The sequence below is a fragment of the Dicentrarchus labrax genome, unplaced genomic scaffold (assembly GCF_905237075.1).
Source record: "Dicentrarchus labrax unplaced genomic scaffold, dlabrax2021, whole genome shotgun sequence".
NCBI classification, from domain to species: Eukaryota; Metazoa; Chordata; class Actinopteri; family Moronidae; genus Dicentrarchus; species Dicentrarchus labrax.
Window position 1 is genome coordinate 1,407,501 of NW_026136721.1, and position 25,347 is coordinate 1,432,847.

General features: G+C 41.1%; 1 protein-coding gene across 2 annotated transcripts; it reads right to left on the minus strand.

Moving 5' to 3' along the window:
* Positions 1-10,619: 10,619 nt before the first annotated feature.
* On the minus strand, positions 10,620-24,501 carry actr3b (actin related protein 3B). 2 transcript variants are annotated; one of them, XM_051385880.1, is made up of 13 exons: positions 24,319-24,467; positions 23,273-23,390; positions 21,402-21,457; positions 14,737-14,861; positions 14,544-14,654; positions 13,307-13,402; positions 13,095-13,202; positions 12,840-12,983; positions 12,451-12,624; positions 12,169-12,261; positions 11,868-11,993; positions 11,711-11,794; positions 10,620-11,010 (listed from the first exon to the last, which is right to left on the minus strand). In XM_051385880.1, the coding sequence occupies exons 3-13, from the start codon at positions 21,409-21,411 to the stop codon at positions 10,915-10,917; spliced, it is 1,167 nt and encodes a 388-aa protein (XP_051241840.1). In that variant the 5' UTR covers positions 21,412-21,457; positions 23,273-23,390; positions 24,319-24,467; the 3' UTR covers positions 10,620-10,914. The 2 variants fall into 2 exon arrangements, with proteins under 2 accessions (XP_051241840.1, XP_051241839.1); XM_051385879.1 differs by lacking the exon at positions 23,273-23,390 and having other exon boundaries at positions 24,319-24,501.
* Between the last annotated feature and the right edge of the window lie 846 nt (positions 24,502-25,347).

Here is a 25,347-nt window from a genome sequence, read left to right on the forward strand (position 1 = left end):
CGGCAACTTAAAAACAACGGACTTCTAAAGCCGGTAGAAGAGTTAGACAAGGTGTTTTTTGTTTGTGCTCAAACAGCATAGTTCAAATTTTTTAAGGAGGATGAAAATAAAACTCAATGACAATCACTATAAAGAGCAAAGTAATTATTTTGTGTCATACAAACAGAACTGTACATGGCAACCACACCACATGCAGATGTGGCTACCTTTTTTTCCCTCCTTTAATACCGAAGCACACACTGTTTATGGCAGAAATACATAAGTAAGCAACATCGGAAAAGGAAGAGCGGTGATTGGATTAAGTGCAGGGGACATTGAGACAATCACTGCTTGCAGCATCTCTTGGCCCGCCAGACAGAACAGCCAGAACAAATGTCTCTGCAGGCAGTGTGATTGAACCAAGAAGAGAGGAAAGTGAGCTGGGAGAAGAGCTAAGTTAAAGAATAACGCCCCTGCCACCCCGGACCCTCACCAGTTTACATTCAGAACCAACAGATCCACAGAGCATGCCATACCTCTGACCGGTAACCTCAGCACTTTGGGCCTGAGTACCAAACTCTGGATATTGGACTTCCTCACAAATAGACCCCAGACAGGTAGTCACACCTCCTCCACTAGAGCTCAACACCGAAGCCCCTCAGTGCAGTGTGCTCAGCCCCCTCCTGTTTACGCTGTACACCCATGACTGCATCTTCCGACATGGAGACAACTTTGCAGATGACTCCACCAAACAATGACGAGACTTAATATCAGGAGAGAATCACCAATCTTGCAGACTGGTGCACAGAAAAAAACCTTCTGTTCAACGTCAGCAAGACCAAGGAGCTGATTGATTGATTTTAAGAACAAAGCCCTGTTTACTTCTGTGGACCTGCTCAGGTTAACAGTGTATTTCTTAAGAAAGCAACATTTCCGATGCCAACTTCTTGTCAACTTTCACAGAGAAGTGATAGAAAGTATCCTGATTGGAAACATCCCAAACTGGTATCATGGGGTGTGCACGGTCCAGGACAGGAGGACTCTGCAACGAGTGATTAACACTTAAATTAACACTCTAAAGATCATTGGCACTTGGAGTCCAAAGGATACTACAAGAAAGTACCCACCCCATAGCCTGTTCACCCTACTGCCATCTGGTAAGAGATACAGAAGTATCTGCTTTAAACTACCTTAATTCATCCTTGCACTCCACCATGTAAAATAGTTGAATTCCTATGACTTATTACGTATGTACCCATATATTGTATATCATTTTTGTACATAACATACTATGGAATAGGGGGTGTTGGGGCTGTTACTATGAGCCATTATTTTCTAACCAGAGCAGGAATTGTCATTATCAAGGCAGGAAGTTAAGCACCTTCTCAGTAGTAGTCTCACCCACGGTTGTGTCTGGTAGTCTCTGGTTGATGATTCTGTTGGGGATTTACATGGACAGAATCTGAGGGCACAGTCAGGATGCCAGAGAAGTATGGTGCCCTCAAGATCTGTGACCACCAGTGTACACTGGAGCAATGAGAAGTTGGAGCACCAAGTCTGAGGCCATGGTAAAGGGATGGATCACCCACTCCCCACTTCATGGAGTAAGTTGTTGCCCAAGTGAAGGACTTGCAAGATCAATGGGCAGACTGTTATGGCATCAGCAGTAAAGCAGGTGTTGTTTAGCTGTTGTGGTGAAAATGGAGCTGAGCCTGATGGCAGTGCTCTCAGTAAATAAGTCGACCTGTGTTCCAACCCTCACCTATGGCCCTGAGCTTTGGTTAATGACTGGAAGAATGACATTACGGATACAAGTGGCCAAAATAAGTTTCCTTCACAAGACGGCTGGGCTCACCCTTGGAGACATGGACGCCTCCTTCAAGAACTTTCTTGGGCATTCACTTCTAGGATGACCCTGGGCCAAACCCAGACTATACTGGGGAAAGTACATCTGGGCCGCCTTGTTGGACCTGCTGCCACTGCAACCTGGACCAAGATAAGTGTCAGAAAGTGGATGGAAAGGATGACTGATGAAAAATATTTTTGTGTTTTCAGAGGTCAACCCCATAGACCGAGACCAGAGTCTCCAGTATCCAGCTGTCTGAAGAGTAACTGGTCTAAAGATTCACCTCCATACTTCAGTAATGAATCTGGGCCCTCAGAAGGGTAAGAGATATATTATTATTATTATTATTATTATTATTATTATTATACAATAATAATAATAATCAAGTCTTTGTGTCCACAGAGAGAGGAAGAGACTCATGTTCCTGTGGAGGAGCAGCCATCCTGCTGTTCTTTGTGTCAGGACGTCCTGAAGGATCCAGTCTCTACCAGCTGTGGAAACTGGTTCTGCAGACAGTGCATCAGCTCATACTGGGAGAAAGATCCAGAGCAAGACCTGAACTGCAGACAGCCAGTCTGACCAGCACTGTACAAAGTAAGACTGAACATCTGCAAAACTCAACAAGAAGTTGGCCATTTTGAATTTAGTGGTCAGTAATTTGGGCACCTATGGAATTGATCGAACCTTCTTCAAATTTGGTCTGTGCGATCTAAACACCAAATTAAAAGTTGTGCTATTTGTGCATTGAACAGGAAGTTGTCATAACTTCAGTGTACTTTGTTAAATCTCCACCAAACTTCATATGTCACATCTTTCTGCTAATATTCAGATATAGTCATAGCACCACATACTGGAAACACAAAGCAGAAAGTAAGGCTTGTGATCATCATGTGATTTAGGTGAAATATTGACAGTGTTGTCTATGCCTGAAGCGTCTGCAGGACACCTTACATGGACTATAAGGGCCTGATTATCGCTGCTTGTAGCTTTATTTATTAATTACATCTGTTTACCCTTTACCTGTATTTTTATAATACTTGACTATGTAACATCTTGAAATTGACTTACAAATAGGTAATATTGTAGGGGCGGCTGAGGAGGTAGAGTGTGTTGTCCACTAATCAGAAGGTTGGTGGTTGGATCCTCAGCATGTGATATTGAACCACAAATTACTCCCAATGCTGTGCATTGGTATATGAATGTGTGCGGATGGGTGAGTGTGGCATGTAGTGTAAAGTGCTTTGAGTAGTTTAAGGACTAGAAAGGCACTATATAAGTACAGTCCATTTACACATCTGGCAGCTTTTATCCCTTTTTCAGATTGTTGTTTTATTATGTTGTAGTCTGATGTTGTTTTTTTATTAGGTCTTAGGTTGTTAAATGTAAAAATTATAAAAATAACGATAAAACCCCATCTGTGCTACAGGGATGCTATCCTGAGGTCAGATAATGGCATAGTGGTCTCAGATCTCTTCAAGTCTGTGAAGTTTACCCTTTGGGCCCATTACGCCTTCACTACCAGATTGCCTAGCACGTCAGTTAATTCAAAATTTCCAAAATTTTGACATGATGTCCACAAGGAAGGGGGGATCTCTACCCAGACATGACGCAGTAGATGTGGTATAGTTGTTGCTCACCTTTATACCATGGTCTGGCAGAATACTGAATTCTGATTGGCTGCTGGGTGTACATCTCCTAATGTAGGACACCTGCTTAGTAGTTAGTTTACCGTTCTAAAATAATGCGCTGAAATAAACTGAATGAAAACATATCTGATCCTGTTCCTGATATTCCTGCCCATTGTTCTGTCTAAAGTAAATAAATCAAATAAATCGCTTAGAAGAGCTTTATTCAACACAATTTCCGCAGACAACAACATTAGCTAGGAGAAATTGAAAATGCACCCCAAACAAAAGCTCAGGTCTCAGGAGGGTAAAAGCGCATTGAGTGGTCGGAAGACTAGGAAGGCGCTATACAAGTACAGATCCATTTACCATTTACCATTCCAAGTATTCTCACACACTTCTAACATGCACCTGCATAAACAGTCTATACCAAGCATCCAATAGGAGAGAGGAGGCTCTCTCTTGATCAGGAAAAAACATAAACAGCTCATTTGGCCTTTGATTCGAATTTCTCTCTCTCTCTCTTTCTCTCTCTCTCTCACACACACACACACCTACACACACCTACACACACACACACACACACACACACACACACACACACACACACACACACACACACACACACACACACACACACACACACACTCTTTTATATCTCTCCCAACATACCAAGACCATTTTTATGGTGTTAGGTTTTTTTATTGCCATGCACTTTGCAAGGTAAGACAACCAGGCCTCCATTGAAACTTTATGTGATGAAGCTCTGCTGCCCCTGGTGGTTTGGGGGGGGTCCCCCTACCTGTATTTTGAAGGTAGTGGCTTAGATTTATTAGGTATTCATGGGAAAAGCATTATATCATGTCAAGATTACAGTATATCAAAGATATGTGGTTATAATGGGAGTCAATAGGTCAATAGGTCAGGCCCGAGGTGAAAGGTTGTAGGTATAGATGCGAATCTCCTATCCTATACACCTTACAATAGAGGGGATCATGGAATTTTTAAAATAATAATAACAAACAAATCCTGGCCAAGTTTCATACAGTTAGCCTTTAAACTGATATATTGAGAATCAAACAAGTCAAAAAGGCAGAATGTACACGTTTTGTCCCCCAAGGTGCCTCGAGGGTTAAACATGCCAGCAACTGTTAACTTTTGTTACCTTTAGCATGGATTTATCCATTTTAACGCCAAAAAGACAACGCACGGCTTATTGAGATCCAAATTAAATGAAATATAATCGACTTTATATCTGTGAATGTGAAAAGTTAATAAAGGTAAACATTTATGTTGAAAAAATTTTCAGCTTGGGGCTGTACATTTTGTAGTTTTTGTACAATGAAACAAAAGTTTGCAGTCTCTCCTCTCATCCTGTGCTCTGTCAGCTTCAAACACAGATCACCCGTCAAGGATCCGGGATGTTGATGGAGCAGGTCTCTGTAAAGACAGTCTCTGATTTCCCATAGTTTGGCCTCTGATAGCCATTTAGTCCAGGCCGGACCTTCTCCAGCTGGGCCTGCATGGCCTTCCTTTCAACTTACACAGACAGATACAGAGAAAGAGCAGACAGACAGACAGACAGACAGCAGAGTTGATGACAACTCAAGTACCCAGTAGGAAAAGTATTGAAGTGATATTTCAACCTGTGGACAGAGCAGGTTGGTTGTAAATCTAATAATGAATCAATCTGTCCGTAGTCTCAGTGTTTATTGAGAGGACAGCAGGAAGCGCTGATACTGATGTTATATAGTGACTTTCCTGTTGTAAACTTTACTGTTGAGAAACAATATTTAGTTATATTTCATATTTTAAATGATAATGATAACTAGAAAATTCCTAAAGAAATTTTGAGTGTGCCTGACTCTGGCCCATATATTAATACCTTGTCATCTTCTCTAGCTACCTAGCTAGCTAGCGCTACTTGTCATCAAATTATTTCTGTACTGCCCTAAGTTATGTATTTTAGGCATTTATCCAGAACGATTTTCATTTTTATTTTTATTTCCTTTTTTTTTGCTATCTATCTATCTATCTATCTATCTATCTATCTATCTATCTATCTATCTATCTATCTATCTATCTATCTATCTATCTATTTATTTATTCATTATTGGTCCTTCCAGTATTATTAATATTTGAATTATTATTTTCAGTACTGCCATATGTTCATGATGTTTTAAGTGTTGGATGTTATTGTACTAAAACAAAAAAACAATAAAAATATGTTTTTAAAAAAAATGTGGCCTTGAGAGCAGTTTACAAATTTATTTTTCGACAACATTTTCTCTCCCTCTCCACTCTAGTTGCGAGCATTCTACCAATACACACCCATTCAGTTTTTGTTCTGTTTTTTGGCGATTTATCGGCAAACTGTTTGGTGAAACGCTTAGAAAAGTCATAGCAATAATCTCCGGCCGAGCCGCACGTTTTGGTATCTTTTTGTGTATGTGCGACCAAAACTGTAGTCGACCGAAAAACGTACGGAAGAATAATAATAAGAATATTAACTTTGAGGAATAGTTGTAGTGTGCTTTCTCAGGCACACTAATAATCTGATAAAAGTCTAAAATAATTAGAAAATGCATATATGTTGCATACTTTTAGTCAAATAACATCAAAATCTCTTGGAGAAGGAACCCCCCCAACACTTTACATTTTATGTGGAAAAACCATGTTGAACAAAATATTAATCATAGCAGAGTATCTTTACATAGTCCTATTGTGGCTTCAACTCTGGTTTTCAGTCTCCTGTTAATTAAAATGTGTCTTCCTACAGGCTCGCTTACTGTAAACTGACAGACAACAGCGGGGAGCTTCTGCATACAGCACTTCGGCACACATTCAGCCGTCTGAGAGAACTGGGCATGAGTTATAATGTGATGAAGGATTATGGGAGTTGGCATCTTTCTCATTGGTTGGAGGCTCAGCGTTGTAACCTGGAGACTCTGAGGTACAGAAACATTTTATATTGGGATGGAGCCGCAAACATGGTTTCTTAACTTTCTCCTCTTTCTGCAGGTTGACAAACAGTCAGTTCACTGGGACACAAATGCATGGGATCCAAGCTGTGTCTTCCAGCCACTGCAGTGTGAAAGAGCTGGACCTGAGTTTTAACCTGAAGGATTCAGCACTGCGACAGCTGATCAATCTACTGAACAGTCCTCAATGTGCTCTGGAGACTCTGAGGTCAGTAGAGGGTGGGACTCACTACACTGTCGACGGATCTATGTATAGATTTGTATTATTACATCCTGTCGTTGTTTTGTCCCAGCTCTCTGAGGGTGGGTTCGGCTGAAGATAACTTTTATATTTATCTTTACAGGATGGATTAAGGCGACACCCTGACACTCACTGACCTGAAATCTACATCATTGTCCATCCGTCCAGCCCACACAGACACAAACGGATGTAAAAAAACAGCTTTGTTTGAATTGTTGTATGACGCCACATGTATCAGCAGGACTTCAGCTGACCCTGCTCTCTGCTGGTCTGAGTCTGGATTCAGATTATTTGTGAGGTAAAAGAAGTGTCAATCTGTCACATCATGTTTTTTTTAAATACAGTAATATTCCAGAGCTGTGCGCCAAAGTACAGTAAAATAACTGAAACAACAGACTCGTATACAGTCATATTCAATAATAAAATACAGTTTTTAATTTAAAAATCTGTTTTTAACATAAAATCTTGTATTTTTAATGTTTAATTAAAGATATTTACAGTGTAAAACAATGATCTATAAATCCAGGTGAACTCTGCTATAATACAATAATCACTTACAATTACAGCAGAGTGCTGTTATTATTGGATTGTTATTATTTTAATGTGAATGTTAAAAGTTATAGAACGGTAATAAAAGTCATTATCTGTGAAATTAAATAAATGGGAAATCCCTCTTGTTGTTTCTATTGTTATTTCAGTGAACTTTTCTTCACTATAATAACCTTGGTACATACAGATTATTATTAAAGCCCCCCAGTACCACCAATGAAATACAAACACCAGTTTCTGTGGGCCTGTTTTTATTGGCAGAGACCAGAGTGTTTATTGACAGCAGCTCACTATCAAACAGATTGTTCACATTCAGTCTCACTCAGCTCCAACTTCAGTATTTCACTGCAGCTGTGGACGCCATCGTTAAAAACTAAACATCTGTTGTATCTTTTATACTCGCAGCAGTCCTCAGCTGCTCAAAGACTCAGGTCCAAACCACAAATTCACCTATGCACAGGCTCTGTGGTGATGTTGTCTTGTCATGATGTTTTAATTGCGAGATCTACTTGTTATAATGTCAATAAATAGTGTTGTCACACAGTTTTAGCTAAATGCCAAAAACAACACCAGTTTTCTGTGTCTTAACCTGCAGTGAGCAGCTCTTCTATCACACTGATCTCACACTCGGCTCGCAGCCCCTCCGGGACGTCCTTTGTCTGTCCAACAGCGTGGGAGAAGCAGTGATTGTTAAGGTGGAACTGCTTTATTCAGTGTGTTTAAGGTGGAACTGCTTTATTCAGTGTGTTTAAGGTGGAACTGCTTTATTCAGTGTGTTTAAGGTAGAACTGCTTTATTCAGTGTGTTTAGTGGTTTTAATCAGCGGGTCTGTTTGTGTTGGAGAGGAGGAGACCTCTGTGGATCATTGGGCTCCCGGTAGAAACCTCCTGAACCATGAACACTGAAGGAATCCTAACCGGGAGAAGCTGACTGCAATGACGCCAATGGTGGTGAAGACAACAACTCCCATGATTCCACGCTGCTTCTCCACCTCATCAAAATGTATTGTTCCCCTCTAGTGGCAGAAATGACATATTGTTCATTTAAGTCATGGTTTGAACTGCTGCTTGTGATTTGGTGTCGTTGCTATGGAAACCGCTCACATCCAATCTCACTTCCTGCCAGCTGTGGACAACATCCTGCTCTCATTACAGATGACTTATAATTACAATCTCCAACAATCTGCTACTTGTGGATTTGACCTGTTTCTGTACAGTGTGCATATATTTATATCTGTGTCTATATTAAACATTAGAATATATCTGTTTGTCTTTATAAATATAAATGCTCTGAGTGCAGTAGTTTATGATACAGACTGTAACACACACACACACACACTTCTGGGAGTCAATATCTTGTTTGTACGACGTCACTGTGTCTCTGTGCTCCTGTGGAACGAACTGCAGATTGAGGATAGGAAGTGATTTTCTACATTGGAACTCTACGGTCGCTCAAATCGATCAAACTGAGAAACCACGAGGAGTATTTATCGAAGAGTTGTTGTTCATAAGTGCAAAATACAAGAAATTGACCAAAACATGTTGTGTCTTTGTACCTTTCTCTCTAATATGGTAAACAAACACAGAACACTTTCCTCCATCTTATCCATTCTGCTTTTCACTTCCTGTCCTCCATCTCACTTCCACCTGACTGTAAAGAACATATTACACTCCAAATATTAAACTGAAACTACTTATTGATCTATGAAGAGAATCAAGTCTCTTCATGAACGCTGCGCACTGCTGACCTGAACATTTATTTCCCTTTAATAGAAACACTCAAACCCAGAAATGTTGAGTACTAAAGTTTTCTGTTAGAAATGTACAGTATGTAGTTAAATAACCTGAAAATCCACTAAAAATGAATCACAGCCCACTGGGAGTTGAAATATTTCCACTTTTGGTTTAAACAGAAATCAGAAACCTCCTATATTGTCCATATATTGCTGTGTCTGCTCCAAAATTATGAATTATGAATTAAGATGTCGACTTTATTTACTTGATTTAATTTCTTATTTTGATTGCTTTTTATTGCGTGGCTATTATTTGTACTCATGTTTTATGTCTTTTCATTTTATTGTTGTATTTTATATGTAATTTTGCGCCTCATGTGAGCTGTTATGTCTTTTATTTATGATGTCTTATTTATTCTCCTGTACAGCACTTTGGTCAACTTTGGTTGTTTTAAAGTGCTTAACAAATAAAGTTGGATTGGATTGGATATAGATGATTATTAATGCTAATTATGCTAGGTGTCCAACATGTGCAAGTTAGCATCAGTCAGTTTGTAAGTGCTGGGGACCCAAACAGAACATTTCTACCAGAAAACTTTATCTCAACAGTTCTGGCTTCACAGTGGGGAATATTGGCAGTAAACAGGATAAAACTTATTCTGTATACAGATTGAAATAAAGTTTATATGAATGGATTCCTGTTATATCTTAATAACCCTCCTCTACGTTGTGGAACTACAGTTCTCCATTAATGTTACTCACTGGAGCTTTAATAGCAGTAATATCACTTTACATGCATCAGTCATCATCTGATGCATGTAAAATCTCAGCTCTCATCCAATCACGTGGCAGCTGACATGCTAACACGCCAACACGCTGACTGACAGCAGGTCTACACATATATTTACACACACGAAGAAGATGAAGTGACGGATGCAGTAACACAAGATGTAAAGAGGAAGAGATGATCACAACCAGAAGAAACAGGATTCTGTCCTCAGCTTGAACCAAACATACCTTCAGTTCTTCATCCGGAGGTTGGAGTGACGACTACAGGATTTTATACTGGCACGCAGACAGAGTTACAGTCAGACTGTGGACATATGACGGCCTTTAGCTCGTGTTTCTAGAGTTACAGTCAGACTGTGGACATATGACGGCCTTTAGCTCGTGTTTCTAGAGTTACGTGTTGTTACGAACACGTTAGGAATTGTTAAAATGTGATATTTCTTAAAGGGAGTTTGGTGCAGGGAGCTTTTAGTTGGATTCAAACTGCTGATATGGATCATTGTTAACGTTTAGTCTCCACTACAGAAACACGAGCTGTCTGGTGGTATTAGTTTGATTGATGCTGAGTATTGATTACTGACCAGAATCTGTTTAAACCAGCGTCTAAGTGAATCTGGTTTCAGCTCCTCCTAATTCAAATCTGATGAGAAATACTTGTTTCTGTTCTGTGAACTTTTCTCTGAAATGGCTCGGAAAGAAACTCTTCCTTCAGGCCAAAAGCTCAAACACTCTCAGCAGGACTACATTTTTGAGTATGGCTAACAGGCTAGCAGCTAGCTAGACCTCATCTCGGGGTCTGGAGAAATCCTTGCGCCACCTTTTAAATGCTGTTTTCTTTGGTTGTTCTTTGGATGAGAAAGAAACAAGACCTCTGTGGTCAAAGTCTAAAATAAAACAATGCCACAGTTTATTTTCACAGTTCACAGAAATCTGACGTTTGTGCTCCAGTTTCTCCAGACCTCTGCATGCTTGACGAGACTGAGCTAGCCTGCTAACAGTGTAGTAGCCTAGAAAGCTAAAAACTGAATGGGACAAGATAAGATAGATAGATATAGATAAACAGGCTGGTGTCTGGCAGATAGCAGGTGAACAGGCCAGCAAGCCTATCTAGTGGGCAACAGGCTAACAATGTAGCAGGCTAACAGGCTAGTCGTCTGTAGCTGCTGCTGCCGTCAGGACATGATGCCGAACACCGGGTTGTGTCGACAGATGCTGGGGCCAATCTCATCGTAGTCCTTCTTAGAGTGACAAACCTGGAGGAACTCCGGCTGCAAACACAAACAAACAAACAAACAAACAAACAATGTCTGTCTTTGTTACATTTTTATGAAGTGAGGACATTTTGACAACTACTTTGGACAATCCATTTTTTGGCATATCCAGACTGAATCCAGATTTTAGGAAAAACAAAACATAAAGCAAACGTGGAATATGATTTTGGCAAATTGGATCCAAGAAACATTTGTTTCACTCTCAGTCTGTACGCTCCGGACGCTCCGATTTCAAAGTGTCTTTAGATACCCAAAAGGGTCCAACTGCAGCACCTCAGACCTCCTTCTACATTACTGTGTATTATGACGAGTAAAATGTTAGACAAATGTAAATGTGGTCTTGTGGACAGACGCTAAAAGAAACTGCCTGCTGGCCCTTTGCGGCTTCTTACGGCCAACGCTGGTTCCACGTTAGAAAACTGCGTCACCGGGGTACTTACTGGCACGATGTGGTTACCACAGCAACCAATGCTTGCAAATATAACAGTCTGTCCTAAATATCTGATTTAAGAAACAAATTTGATTTGCCCGCAGAGTGAACAAAGCCTGAGTCTGGTCCTGGCTTCTTCAAAGGGATATCTGGTTTTCAGGTTTAGGTTAGAATCAGGTTTAGGTCAGGACCAGGCCAGAATAATGTGGCACTGCTTGGTGCTGAGGGTCCTCTCAATTATAGAAGCACATATGTGCGAGTGCTTACCGTGGACGCCAACATGGAGCCTCCGAACCAGACGGCGTAGCGCTGCATGTGATGTGTGACGACCTGAACCTCCATCGGCTTCGGCTGCAAATACAGACAATCAGTCAACTGTCTGTCTGTCTGTTTGTCTGCCTGTCTGCCTGTCTGTCTGTCTGACCTTTATCCGTCCTCCACTGAGTTCTTCACTCAGTTTCAGTCGAGCGTCCACGACTCTCTTCAGGTCTCTCTGCAGCCGCCGCCCAAAGTCTCTGAACATGGTGGATCCTCCGGAGAGCACGATGTTCTGACACACCCACACACACCCACACACCACCCACACACACACACACACACACACACACACACACACACACAGGATCATTAATAACATCATGTTTATTTAGGAAAGTAGTTTAAAAACAGGCACACAAAGAGCAAACATTTGTCTCCTTAGTGTGAACTCGACTTGGGGGAGTTACCTTGTAAAGCGGTCTCCTCACATCGATTGGACAGTTCTGAATGACCTCATCAACGACATCAGAGATAGGCTGCATGAAGTCTGGGTTAGCGAACTGAAAGACACATTTATAGTTTCATATCGTTTACAATCCATATTTTACACCATTTTATCTGGAACTTTATTATTTTAGTTTTAACATTTGTCTTTGTTTTAACTGAACTGAATCTCTTTAGCAGCTCACTGCTCCACTATGTTCACCAGCTGAGACTGAACCGGACAGTAAAAAGCTCCATGCAGGTACCTCAGGGTGGAAGAAGATCTCAGGGCCCAGGAAGCGCTCGTAGCCCACATCGATGTGGAAGGCGGTCTTACTGATGGCGTTGATTCCACGGTACTGTTTGATCCATTTTCCCGGGTCAGAGTCGTACTTTGTGAACTCTTTGACAATGTCCGGGCAGATGTAACAGTACCGCTCCTGCACACACACACACACACACACACACACACACACACACACACACACACACAGAAACACACAAATCAAAAAGGTTTAGCAGTGTTACATTAACCAGACTGATGGTCTCTGACAGCGTTATATTAAAGAAAGAGAGTGAAGTGGAGGAGGAGGAACAATGAAAGAATAAGAGGAGAGCAGAAGGAGTCTGAGGAGCAGAAGAGGAGCAGCAGTACCTTTACAGCCTTGGCGGTCTCCAGCGACTGCTCTGGAGGAATCCCAACCTCTCTGTCTCTGAGCAGCTGTTGGATGAAGAAGGTGATGTCCCGCCCCGCGATGGGGATGTGCTTTATACAACTGCCAATCACGTAGCCCTCAGCCTGTGACAGTTGCACCGACCAATCAGTGAGCAGAGAGGCTCCAAACAGCAGTGTGTTGAATGAAATGTGTGTGTGTGTGTGTGTGTGTGTGTGTGTGTGTGTGTGTCTGACCACAGGGATAGCGTGTGTGACTCCGTCTCCGCTGTCGATGACGATGCCGGTCAGAGTTCTCTGTCCCACCTGTCGAGACGTCCAAGACGCCGCCAACGCCAACACGGCCTGATGGAGGACACGTTACACCACACCACATAGCGGTCTATCTCTCTACCTGTTTGTGTCTCTACCTGGCTGAGTGTCTACCTGTCTGACTGTATGTGTCTCACCTGCACTGCGATGTAGAGTCCAGGTATGTTGAAGGTCTCAAACATGATCTCTGCCAGGTACTCTCTGTTCTCTGGAGTGTTGAGAGGAGGTTCAGTCTGCAAACACACAGACATACAGATTTTAACCTCACTGACCTCTAACTCCTCAGTGACCTCTACAATTCCTCAGTGACCTCTACAACTCTTCAGTGACCTCTACAATTCCTCAGTGACCTCTACAACTCTTCAGTGACCTCTACAATTCCTCAGTGACCTCTACAACTCCTCAGTGACCTCTGTAACTCCTCAGTGACCTCTACAATTCCTCAGTGACCTCTACAACTCCTCAGTGACCTCTGTAACTCCTCAGTGACCTCTACAACTCCTCACTGACCTCTGTAACTCCTCAGTGACATCTGTAACTCCTCAGTGGCCTCTGTGACTCCTCAGTGACCTCTACAACTCCTTGTGACCTCTGTAACTCCTCAGTGACCTCTGTAACTCCTCAGTGACCTCTGTAACTCCTCAGTGACCTCTACAACTCCTTGTGACCTCTGTAACTCCTCAGTGACCTCTGTAACTTCTCAGTGACCTCTGTAACTCCTCAATGACCTCTTTAACTCCTCAATGACCTCTTTAACTCCTCACTGAACTCTGTAACTCCTCAGTGACCTCTACAACTTCTAAGTGACCTCTAGAACTCCTCTGTGACCTCTGTAACTTCTCAGTGACCTCTTTAACCTCCTCAGTGACCTCTGTAACTTCTCAGTGACCTCTTTAACCTCCTCAGTGACCTCTGTAACTTCTCAGTGACCTCTGTAACCTCCTCAATGACCTCTTTAACTCCTCACTGAACTCTGTAACTCCTCAGTGACCTCTACAACTTCTAAGTGACCTCTATAACTCCTCAATGACCTCTGTAACTTCTCAGTGACCTCTTTAACCTCCTCAGTGACCTCTGTAACTTCTCAGTGACCTCTTTAACCTCCTCAGTGACCTCTGTAACTTCTCAGTGACCTCTGTAACCTCCTCAATGACCTCTTTAACTCCTCACTGAACTCTGTAACTCCTCAGTGACCTCTACAACTTCTAAGTGACCTCTATAACTCCTCAATGACCTCTGTAACTTCTCAGTGACCTCTTTAACCTCCTCAGTGACTTCTGTAACTTCTCAGTGACCTCTGTAACTCCTCACTGGCCCTTTGTAACTCCTCACTGACCTCTGCAACCTACCTGTTCCTTTGCTCAGTCTACCCACCATGAGGAAGCTGTGGTCTTCAGGCTCAGCTCGAAGGTATTTAAAAATGATCTGCTCCATAAACTTCTCCATCAGATCCCAGTCCTCCACGATCCCATGACGGATAGGCCACTAAACACACAAGACAAAGAACACCAGCAGTCAATCCTCTTCCTCCTCTACCACCTCCTTCTCCTCCTCCCCCTCCGCCTACCTTGGTTGCATAATTGGGTTTGTCTACAGCTTCGTCTCCGATGTAGAAGTCGAGGTCCTCGACTCCTCGTACGAGCCTCCTCTGAGCCTGTTCTCCCACACTGGCCGACTCCTTGATGGCAACACCTGAACCGGATCAGAAGAATGTTCTGTTGTGTTTTTTAATCCTTTAAGGTCACATCCGTAACCTTGCGTCAGTCAACTAACTGATTTCAACCAATAATATCCTGACATTCACTTGTTAATCAATCTTGACTTTTAGCAACACAGAGCAAAGATTCATTATTTAGCTAGCTAGCTAACAGCATGGCTAGCTACTGGAGCTCACTGATTACTGTACAAACACAGCTTTATTATCACTGCACAAAAACTCTTAGAAATTGCTTTTAGAACAAGACAGTGATGACTCCTCCCACTCTGGTTGTTCTGTGTCTTTTCCTTTGCAGGAGACAGAGTGGCAGGGGTGTGGCTGGTAGATGAGTTACACCTGAATCTTCCCTGATTGTAAGGCTATATAGGGGTTTGAATCAGTTAGTTCTCTCTCTCCTTCCAGCCAGCAGGTTCTGGGTGTTTTGGGCAGTAAATCTTGGTTAAATACATTTATTTAGTCTTAAAGACCTTAATTATCTATGTAGTCTCTCTTGATATGTATGAACTTTGAACCCCATGGTTTCCTAATTGTAATCCCACATTTAACCAGTACGCGGTGATAAAGCAAAGATAAGATCAGATGCTCCTTTATTGATTCCCTGTGGGAGAAATGCGAGTTTGACACAGCAGCGTTGGGGAAATGTAGTGCAAAAGTACAGAAGTGTAAAAAATACAATAAAGAATAATAAAAAAAAAATTATAAAGATATAATAGAAAATATAAAGAAAACATAAAGACTATAATCAAAACAAACATAAAACCAACTGCCAGGAGGGTAGAACACTCTTCCATGAGATGTTGTCCTTACTTTAATCTTGCACACCTCCTGACTTTCAAAGGTGGATGTTACTAGTGCCATAGGCCACTCAGTCCATGCAACTTGGCTGTCTTTTAACAGCACTACATGGTCTTCCTATAGGTTGCAGCGATCCCGACCCACTTCCTGCGATTCTCCAGTGTCAGGAGGTACTTGTGTCTCCATCTTGTCCAGAACATGCTAGCAAGGACTGGTACCTGTCTCCATTGGCTTCGGTGGAGGTCCTTGTCTAAGAAATCTTGAGGTAAAAGGGAAGCACCAGCCTTTTGTGTAAGTAGCGCTGCAGGTCTCAAAATGAAGGGAGCATCTGGATCGGTAGAGACTCGAACAAGGGGTCTGGCGTTGATGATGGCAGATGAGTGTACACAGGACGTCAAGTATTTGTTGAGCTACTCCAATCATTCGCTTCCAGGAGCCTCCCATATGTGAAGAATGTGGGGGTTTGAACTCCCATGAACAACCCTGCTCACTCAGGTATCTCTGGATACAGGATCTTTGTTGCTGTTTGGTCAGTCTGAGTTCCACGGAGTGCAAAGAATCACCTCAGAGCATTGATGCAGCTGGAGGTATTCACGGACTCAATATGGACTCAATACATCAATATGCACTGCTCTAGTGCGTCTCTCAGATACCTTCAAGGGCCAAAGACATCCAATCCCACATAGGTGAATGGGGAGTGCTGTGCTGAGCCATTCAGGTGGCATATCCGCCATGGTTTGCACCTCCATCTTACCACAAAGCTTCCGACAGGTGATGCACTTGCGTATGACTGAGACTTTTACATCTAATGATCCACATCATTAGATGTAAAAGTCCTTCAATGACAGCACTAAGTTTGAAGAGTGGGCTTCTTTTGGGCAGGGTTCTGCCGTCAGTGAGAGCAGAGGATTGCACTGGGAACTGACTGACACTATTGTGCACACACACATAGAAGTGCTTCACCTCATCATGTATGTACCTGAGGCCTACCTTGCCATCACAGAAAAACTTTACTGTCTATCTTCAATCTCATCAAGGATGAACTTGTTTCTACTGCACTCCACTGCACCAATAGTCTTGGTAGAGGCATCCGAACACACACACAGTTGGTGTGGGTGGGATATCAAAGGTTTTCATACATGCTAGCTTCATTAGCAGTTAGCTATGGCTTATCCCTCTTCCTCTGCTCTGTCCTGCTCAGTGTGCCAGATGTTTAGCCGGTGTGGGCAGACTGAAGGTAGCTTCTGTTAGCCGTCCTCCAGTAGATCCCGAGCAGCCGGGATGACAGGGAGGCTGGGTGACGGTCCGGGAGAAGCATAGCCGCAAACCGCCGAAGCCCACAGTTCACCACCAACCGATTCACATTTCTAATACATTTTCCCCACTCAGCGACACACCCGCTGAGGAACCAACTCTGGTTATTGGCAGCTCCATAGTCAGAAACGTGACGTTAGCGAAGCCAGCGGCCATAGTTAAATTCAATTCAATTCAATTCAATTCAATTTTATTTGTATAGCGCCAATTCATAACAGAAGTTATCTCAGGACACTTTTCAAATAGAGCAGGTGTAGACTGAACTAAATGTATCCCTGGGGCCAGAGCGGGCGACATTGAATCCTATTTAAAACTGCTGGCTAAAGATAATCGTAAATATGGTAAGATTGTTATCCACATCGGCGGTAATGACACCCGTTTACGCCAATCGGAGGTCACCAAAATTATACTTAAACTATGCTGGACTCCGTAGTTTTCTCTGGACCCCTGCCCAATGTGACCAGTGATGACATGTATAGCCACATGTCGTCATTCCACCGCTGGCTGTCGAGGTGGTGTCCAGCAAACGATGTGGGCTTCATTGATAACTGGAAGCCTTTTTGGGGAAAACCTGGTCTGATTAGGAGAGACAGCATCCATCGCACTTTGGATGGAGCGGCTCTCTTATCTAGAAATATGGCGAAGTTTATCTCTAAAACCTGACAGTCCAGAGTTGGGACCAGGAAGCAGAGCTGCTGTCTTACACACTTCTATGCACTTTCTTTAGAACAGTCACCCACCCAAAACCCCATAGAGACTGTGTCTGTCCCCCGACCACCTAAATTATTTAAAGAAATAAAAACAAGAGGAGTTAAACATAAAAACCTAATAAAAATTAAAACTAACTCCTCAGTAGCACAAAATAAGAGAATGAAATGTGGGCTGTTAAATATCAGGTCTCTGTCCTCTAAAGCTGTTTTAGTGAACGAATTAATATCAGATTATGATATTGATTTACTTTGTCTTACTGAGACCTGGTTGTCCCACGCCTAAATGAATCCACCCCCCCAGTCATATTAATACTCACATTCCTCAAGGCACTGGCCGAGGAGGTGGAGTGGCAGCCATTTTTAATGGACCCTAAACATAAGCTAAATTATAATTCATTTGAAAGCCTTGTTCTTAGTCTTTCTCACCCATCCTGGAAAACACTGCAGCCAGTTCTATTTGTTATAGTGTACCGCGCTCCTGGACCGTACTCTGATTTTATATCTGAATTCTTTTTTTTTTTAATGAGTTTTTATCAAGTTTAGTCCTTAAATCAGATAAAGTAATTATTGTAGGTGATTTTAATATTCATGTGGATGTTGACAATGACAGCCTTAGTAATGCATTTATATCATTAATAGACTCAATTGGCTTCTGTCAGTGTAAATAAACCAACTCATTGTTTTAATCACACTCTTGACCTTGTTCTATCATATGGCATTGATATTGAACATTTAATAGTCTTCCCACATAATCCTTTCCTATCTGACCATTATTTAATAACTTTTGAATTCATACTATTAGATTATAAGCCATTAGGCAAAACTTCCTACAGCAGATGTCTATCTGACAGTGCTGTAGCTAAATTTAAGGAGGAGATTCCTTCAGTGTTTAATTCAATGCCATGTCTGAATTTAACGACTTTAGTCCCTCTGAAATTGATAATCTTGTCGATAGTGCTACAGGCTCACTACGATCAACATTAGACTCTATCGCTCCTATAAAAAGGAAATTATTAAAACATAGGAGACTAGCACCTTGGTATAACCACCAAACCCGCCAGTTAAAACAAATAGCTATTTCTAATCGCTCAATTTGGCAAGATAATCTTAAAACTTATAGAAAGGCCCTCCGTAATGCCAGAGGAGCCTATTACTCAGCACTAATAGAAGAAAATAAGAATAACCCTAGGTTCCTCTTCAGCACTGTAGCCAGGCTGACAGAGAGTCACAGCTCTATTGAGCCACATATCCCCATAAACTTAAGTAGCAATGACTTCATGAGCTTCTTCTATAATAAAATTATTACTATTAGAGAGAAAATTAATCACCAACTGCCATCAACAGTTATCAGTGGCTCTCCAAGTTCAGGAACTTTAACTAATGTAAACTCAGATATATATTTAGATTGTTTTTCTGCTATCGATCTTCATCAGTTAACTTCAATAATTTCCACATCGAAGCCATCAACCTGTCTATTAGACCCGATCCCAACTAGGCTGCTTAAAGAAGTCGTACCCTTAATTGGCACTTCTTTACTGGATATGATTAATCTTTCTTTATTATCAGGATATGTACCACAGTCCTTTAAAGTAGCTGTAATTAAACCCCTTCTTAAAAAGCCCACTCTTGACCCAGGAGTTTTAGCCAACTATAGACCGATTTCTAACCTCCCCTTCCTCTCTAAGATTCTGGAGAAAGTAGTCGCCAAAGAGTTGTGTGACTTTTTACATAACAATAGTTTATTTGAGGATTTTCAGTCAGGATTTAGAGTTCGTCACAGCACAGAGACAGCTCTGGTTAAAGTTAATAATGACCTTCTGATTGCTTCTGACAATGGACTTGTCTCTGTACTTGTATTATTAGATCTTAGTGCTGCATTTGACACCATTGACCATGATATTCTTTTACAGAGACTTGAGCATCAAATTGTCATTAAAGGAACCGCACTAAGCTGGTTTAAGTCATATTTATCAGATCGTTCGCAGTTTGTACATGTTAACGATGAATCTTCAATAAATACCACAGTTAGTCATGGAGTTCCACAAGGTTCTGTACTTGGACCAATACTATTTACTCTATATATGCTCCCTTTAGGCAACATTATTAGGAATCACTCCATTAACTTTCACTGTTATGCAGATGATACGCAGTTATATCTATCGATCAAGCCCGATGAAATTAATCAATTATCTAAATTACAAACATGTCTTAAGGACATAAAATCCTGGATGACCTGCAATTTTCTGATGTTAAACTCAGAAAAAAATGAAATTCTTGTTCTTGGCCCCGAAAACCTTAGAAACTCACTGTCTAAAGATATAGTCACTCTAGATGGCATTACCTTGGCCTCTAGCACCACTGTCAGGAATCTTGGAGTTATCTTTGATCAGGATTTGTCTTTTAACTCCCACATGAAGCAGACCTCTAGGACTGCCTTCTTTCATTTACGTAATATTACAAAAATTAGACACATCCTATCACAGACAGATGCAGAAAAACTAATCCATGCATTTGTTACTTCAAGGCTGGATTACTGCAACTCTTTATTATCAGGTTGCCCCAATAAGTCCATTAAAACGCTCCAATTAATTCAGAACGCTGCAGCACAAGTACTGACAGGAACTAGAAAAAGAGATCACATCTCTCCTGTACTAGCTTCTCTGCATTGGCTCCCTGTAAAATGTAGAATAGAATTTAAAATCCTCCTCCTCACCTATAAAGCTCTTCATGGTCAGGCCCCTTCATATCTTAAAGAGCTCATAGTACCCTATTACCCCACTAGAACACTACGTTCTCTGAATGCTGGGCTACTTGTGGTTCCTATAGTCTCTAAAAGTAGAACAGGAGCCAGAGCCTTCAGTTACCAAGCTCCTCTCCTGTGGAACCAGCTTCCAGTTGGGGTTTGGGAGGCAGACACCCTCTCCACATTCAAGAGTAGGCTTAAGACATTCCTCTTTGATAAAGCTTATAGTTAGGGCTGGATCAGGTGAGTCCTGAACCATCCCTTAGTTATGCTGCTATAGGCCTAGACTATCGGGGGATTTCCCATGGTGCACTGAGCTCCTCTCTTCCTCTCTCTTTCTGCACTCATTCATGTTCCATTAATGCATGTTACTAACTTCACTTCTTCCCCGGAGTTCTTGTGCTTTCTCGTCTCGCAGGTTCTCATGGATCCTGGTGGAGCCTCCTGCCATGGTCCTGCTTGACTGCCATTGCCAATACTGTTGTTACTGTGCACCTGTCTGTCTGTCTATCTGTCTCTCTTTCTGTCTCTCTCTCTCTCGCTCTCTCTCTCTCTCTCACCCCAACTGGTCGAGACAGACGACCACCCACCTAGAGCCGGAGGATCTGTCCTAGGTTTCTGCTTTTTAACAGGCAGTTTTTCCTTGCCCTTGTCGCCAAGTGCTTGTTCATGGTGGAACTGTTGGGTCTCTGTAAATAATGTTATAAGGAGTTCGGTCCATGCTGGACTGCTACAGCTGCTTGAACGGGGGAGGTGACACACGTTCAGCACTATTTTACTTGCCCTTTAAAGTACTTTTACAAGAGATTTGACTGTTTAAAGTCTCAATCCACCCAAAGAGTATTTCTCTAGATCTGCCCCTGCCTCACAGTCAAGGTATCAGTTTATTTCAGTAATATTTGCTCAGAACTGTCATTTCTTTATACTGTTTGGAGAGGATGTTTGATACTTACAGGAGGGCATGATGAACTGTGGCTCTGTGTTTCCAGCATAGCCAATCTTTGTGTACCTGCAGTCCGAGAGATAAAAACTGTGCGTTAACAAACAGCGAAGAAGAGCCGCACAAAAACATCTGTAAGTTTACAAAGTGTTTCCTCTTTTTTGTATTGTATTGTAATGTTTTAGTTACTTGAATATACAGTATATATGAATTTACATGTTTAATGTAAAATAACATGAAAAATATTTAACTGTAAATAATCATAAAATGATTTAACTGTTTATTTAAAGAAAATGTAAAAAAAATGTACATAAAAAGATTAAAATACATTTACAAATCTATAATTTATTCACAGATATTTACTGTTTATTTAATAAATTAAATTGTTCAATTCTAGTTTAATACTGTTAATATGTTTATAAATAGATATAAAATCAGTGACATTAACAGTAAAAATTATTAGTTGCATAACTTTAATGTATTAGTTAGTTAACTGACAGATATGTTGTATAATGATGGAAGTTGAATAAATGTTGTTTATCAGTGTATAATTCAATTTTATGTGTATAGCGCCAATTCATAACAGAAGTTAGAGAGAGAGAGACAGAGAGAGAGACAGAGAAAGAGACAGACAGACAGGTGCACAGCAACAGTAGCAACAACTACACTGATAGTAGTGACTGATGATGATGAACATGAAGAAGATGCATTGGTAAACTGTCCAAATACAGTTGTTATCAGTGTAAACAGCAATAATTACTGTAATCTCACAGATAATGACTTTTATTACACTTCTAACACTGCTGGGTGGATTGTTGCTGTGACGTGCTACAGTAAGCGTACTGACTCACTTCCGGTTTCCTTCCTGCTCTGTGTACACTGTTTGGTGCTGTAGCTCTGTCAGTGAACGCTAAATATACATTAGTTTTACTCGTTACAGCGGTTATTTACCCGCTTAACATTTAAACGTAGACTAGTTCTACCTAAGCACTCGGAGTTTCTCCTTCTTTTAGGGACTTTTCACTACTTTCAAAGTTTTTCATACACGCTAGCTTCATTAGCATTAGCAGTTAGCTATGGCTTCTCCCTCTCCCTCTCCTCTGTCCTGCTCAGTGTGTCAGATGTTCAGTTATTCCTCTGCCTCCTTTAAAGATAATGGTACCTGTATTAAGTGTAGTTTATTTACTGCGCTGGAGGCGAGGCTTAGTGAGTTAGAGGAACGGCACCGCACCACTGAGATATCTTTACTAACTTCACTTCTTCCCCGGAGTTCTTGTGCTTTCTCGTCTCGCAGGTTCTCATGGATCTTGGTGGAGCCTCCTGCCATGGTCCTGCTTGACTGCCATTGCCAATACTGTTGTTGCTGTGCACCTGTCTGTCTGTCAGGCAGTTTTTCCTTGCCCTTGTCTCCAAGGTCTTGCTCATGGTGGTACTGTTGGGTCTCTGTAAATAATGTTTTAAAGAGTTCGGTCTAGACCTGCTCTATTTGAAAAGTGTCCTGAGATAACTTCTGTTATGAATTGGTGCTATACAAATAAAATTGAATTGAGTTGAAATTCTATAACTTTTAACATTCACATTAAAATAATAACAATCCAATAATAACAGCACTCTGCTGTAAATGTAAGTCTGATTATTGTATTATAGCAGAGTTCACCTGGATTTATTAATCATTGTTTACACTGTAAATATCTTTTAATTAAACATTAAAAGGATAAATAATTAAAGCTAAAAACTGTATTAGTACTTTTATTTTATTTTATTTTATAGTGGATGCATTTATGTAAAAGCAGGATTTTGTTGTTGGACTCATTTTAAACCGTTGGTTACTTTCTCTATTAATCCATTAATTTGTAACAATTCTTAAAATAGTGTCACAATTACCCAGAGTTCAAAGGGACACCTTCACCCTGTCCCTGTAGAGAGAACTGATGATGGGAACGCTGCTCTAATTCCTCCAGCTGTCCCACATTCAGACCAGAATAGACTGATCACAGACCAGCTGTCAATCAAACACAGCACACACTGACGACAGCCAATCAGCAACCTCCGTAACAAACCCTGCAGTTCCTGTAACAGCCACTAGAGGCTGGCTCCAGCAGTGAGTCAGTCTGCATAAAGCCCCATATTAAAACCTTACAGCAGAAATAAACACACCTTTTACTCATTAGCTCAATCAATAATCTATAATCATTAATCAGTGTATAAACTCTAGAGCTATATTCTATATTCAATCAATAATCTATAATCATTAATCAGTGTATAAACTCTAGAGCTATATTCTATATTCAATCAATAATCTATAATCATTAATCAGTGTATAAACTCTAGAGCTATATTCTATATTCAATCAATAATCTATAATCATTAATCAGTGTATAAACTCTAGAGCTATATTCTATATTCAATCAATAATCTATAATCATTAATCAGTGTATAAACTCTAGAGCTATATTCTATATTCAATCAATAATCTATAATCATTAATCAGTGTATAAACTCAATCAATAATCACAGACACACACAGACACACACACACACACACACAGACACACACAGACACACACACAGACACACACACACACACACAGACACACACACACACACGCACACACACACACACACACACACACACACACACACACACACACACACACAGACACACACACACACACACACACACACACACACACACACACACACACACACACACACACACACACACAGACACACACAGACACACACACAGACACACGCACACACACGCACACACACACGCACACACACGCACACACACACACACACACACAGACACACAGACACACACACACACACACACACACAGACACACACACACAGACACACACACACACACACACACACACACACACAGACACACTCTCTCTCTCTCACTGTGTGTGTCTCCTCACCCGGTCCCGCAGTCTATCACGCACGGGGGCAGCTGCAGGGACATGTTGTGGCTCTGGTCCGCAGAGCGGTCGGTGGTCGGTTGTTGTTACCGGAACAGTTGAGACCGGAGAGCGCGGCGGAGTCTGTCTGTCTGTCTGTCTGTCTGTCTCTCTCAGTATTTCCGGGTCGGAGGGAAAGATGGAGAAAATAGAAACCCATCTGACACTGCCCCGGTAACCGGAGCCGTGTGTGTGTGTGTGTGTGTGTGTGCTGCGTTCACGTGATGTCAGCTGCACCGTAAATACCTCTAAAACACGGCTCATCTCCGCCCCCTGGTGATGACAACAACAACAACAACAACAACAACACTAATAATATTAATAATAATGATAATAATAATAATAATAAAAAGTATTTAAATAAAAGTACTTTGCAGCCTGTTGTGTCTAAAATATATATATATATATATAATATAATATATAATATATAAATAATATAATATAATATGATATATAATATATAATATAATATAATATAATATATAAATAATATAATATAATAAAACATATAATATATAAATAATATAATATAATATAATATAATATATAAATGATATAATATAATATAACATATAATATATATAATATAATGTTGTAGTACATCCAGCAGGTGGCAGCAAACACACACAGCTACAGTTTTCATTCAAGCAAACTTTATTTACTAATAAAAACTCAACAACAGAGAAATAAATAATACTAATAAATACTAATAAAACATCTATAAACAAGTTTCTATTTGATGTTTATACTTAAAATGCACAAAGAGTCAGGAAAAGCTCAGGCGCGTAAACACAACCGAACACAGCCGAACACAGCCGAACACAACCGAACACAGCCGAACACAGCCGAACACAGCCGAACACAACCGAACACAGCCGAACACAGCCGAACACAGCCGAACACAACCGAACACAGCCGAACACAGCCGAACACAACCGAACACAGACGAACACAGCCGAACACAGCCGAACACAACCGAACACAGCCGAA

Excerpts from the sequence above, each read along its gene's own strand:
- actr3b (XM_051385879.1), bottom strand. The coding sequence starts at position 24,362 with ATGTCCCTGCAGCTGCCCCCGTGCGTGATAGACTGCGGGACCGG. Across the intron at positions 13,403-14,543 it reads AAGACCACAGCTTCCTCATG|ACTGAACCTCCTCTCAACAC; the intron begins GTGGGTAGACTG and ends GTGTGTTTGCAG. Across the intron at positions 12,262-12,450 it reads AGATCTTCTTCCACCCTGAG|TTCGCTAACCCAGACTTCAT; the intron begins GTACCTGCATGG and ends TGTGTCTTTCAG.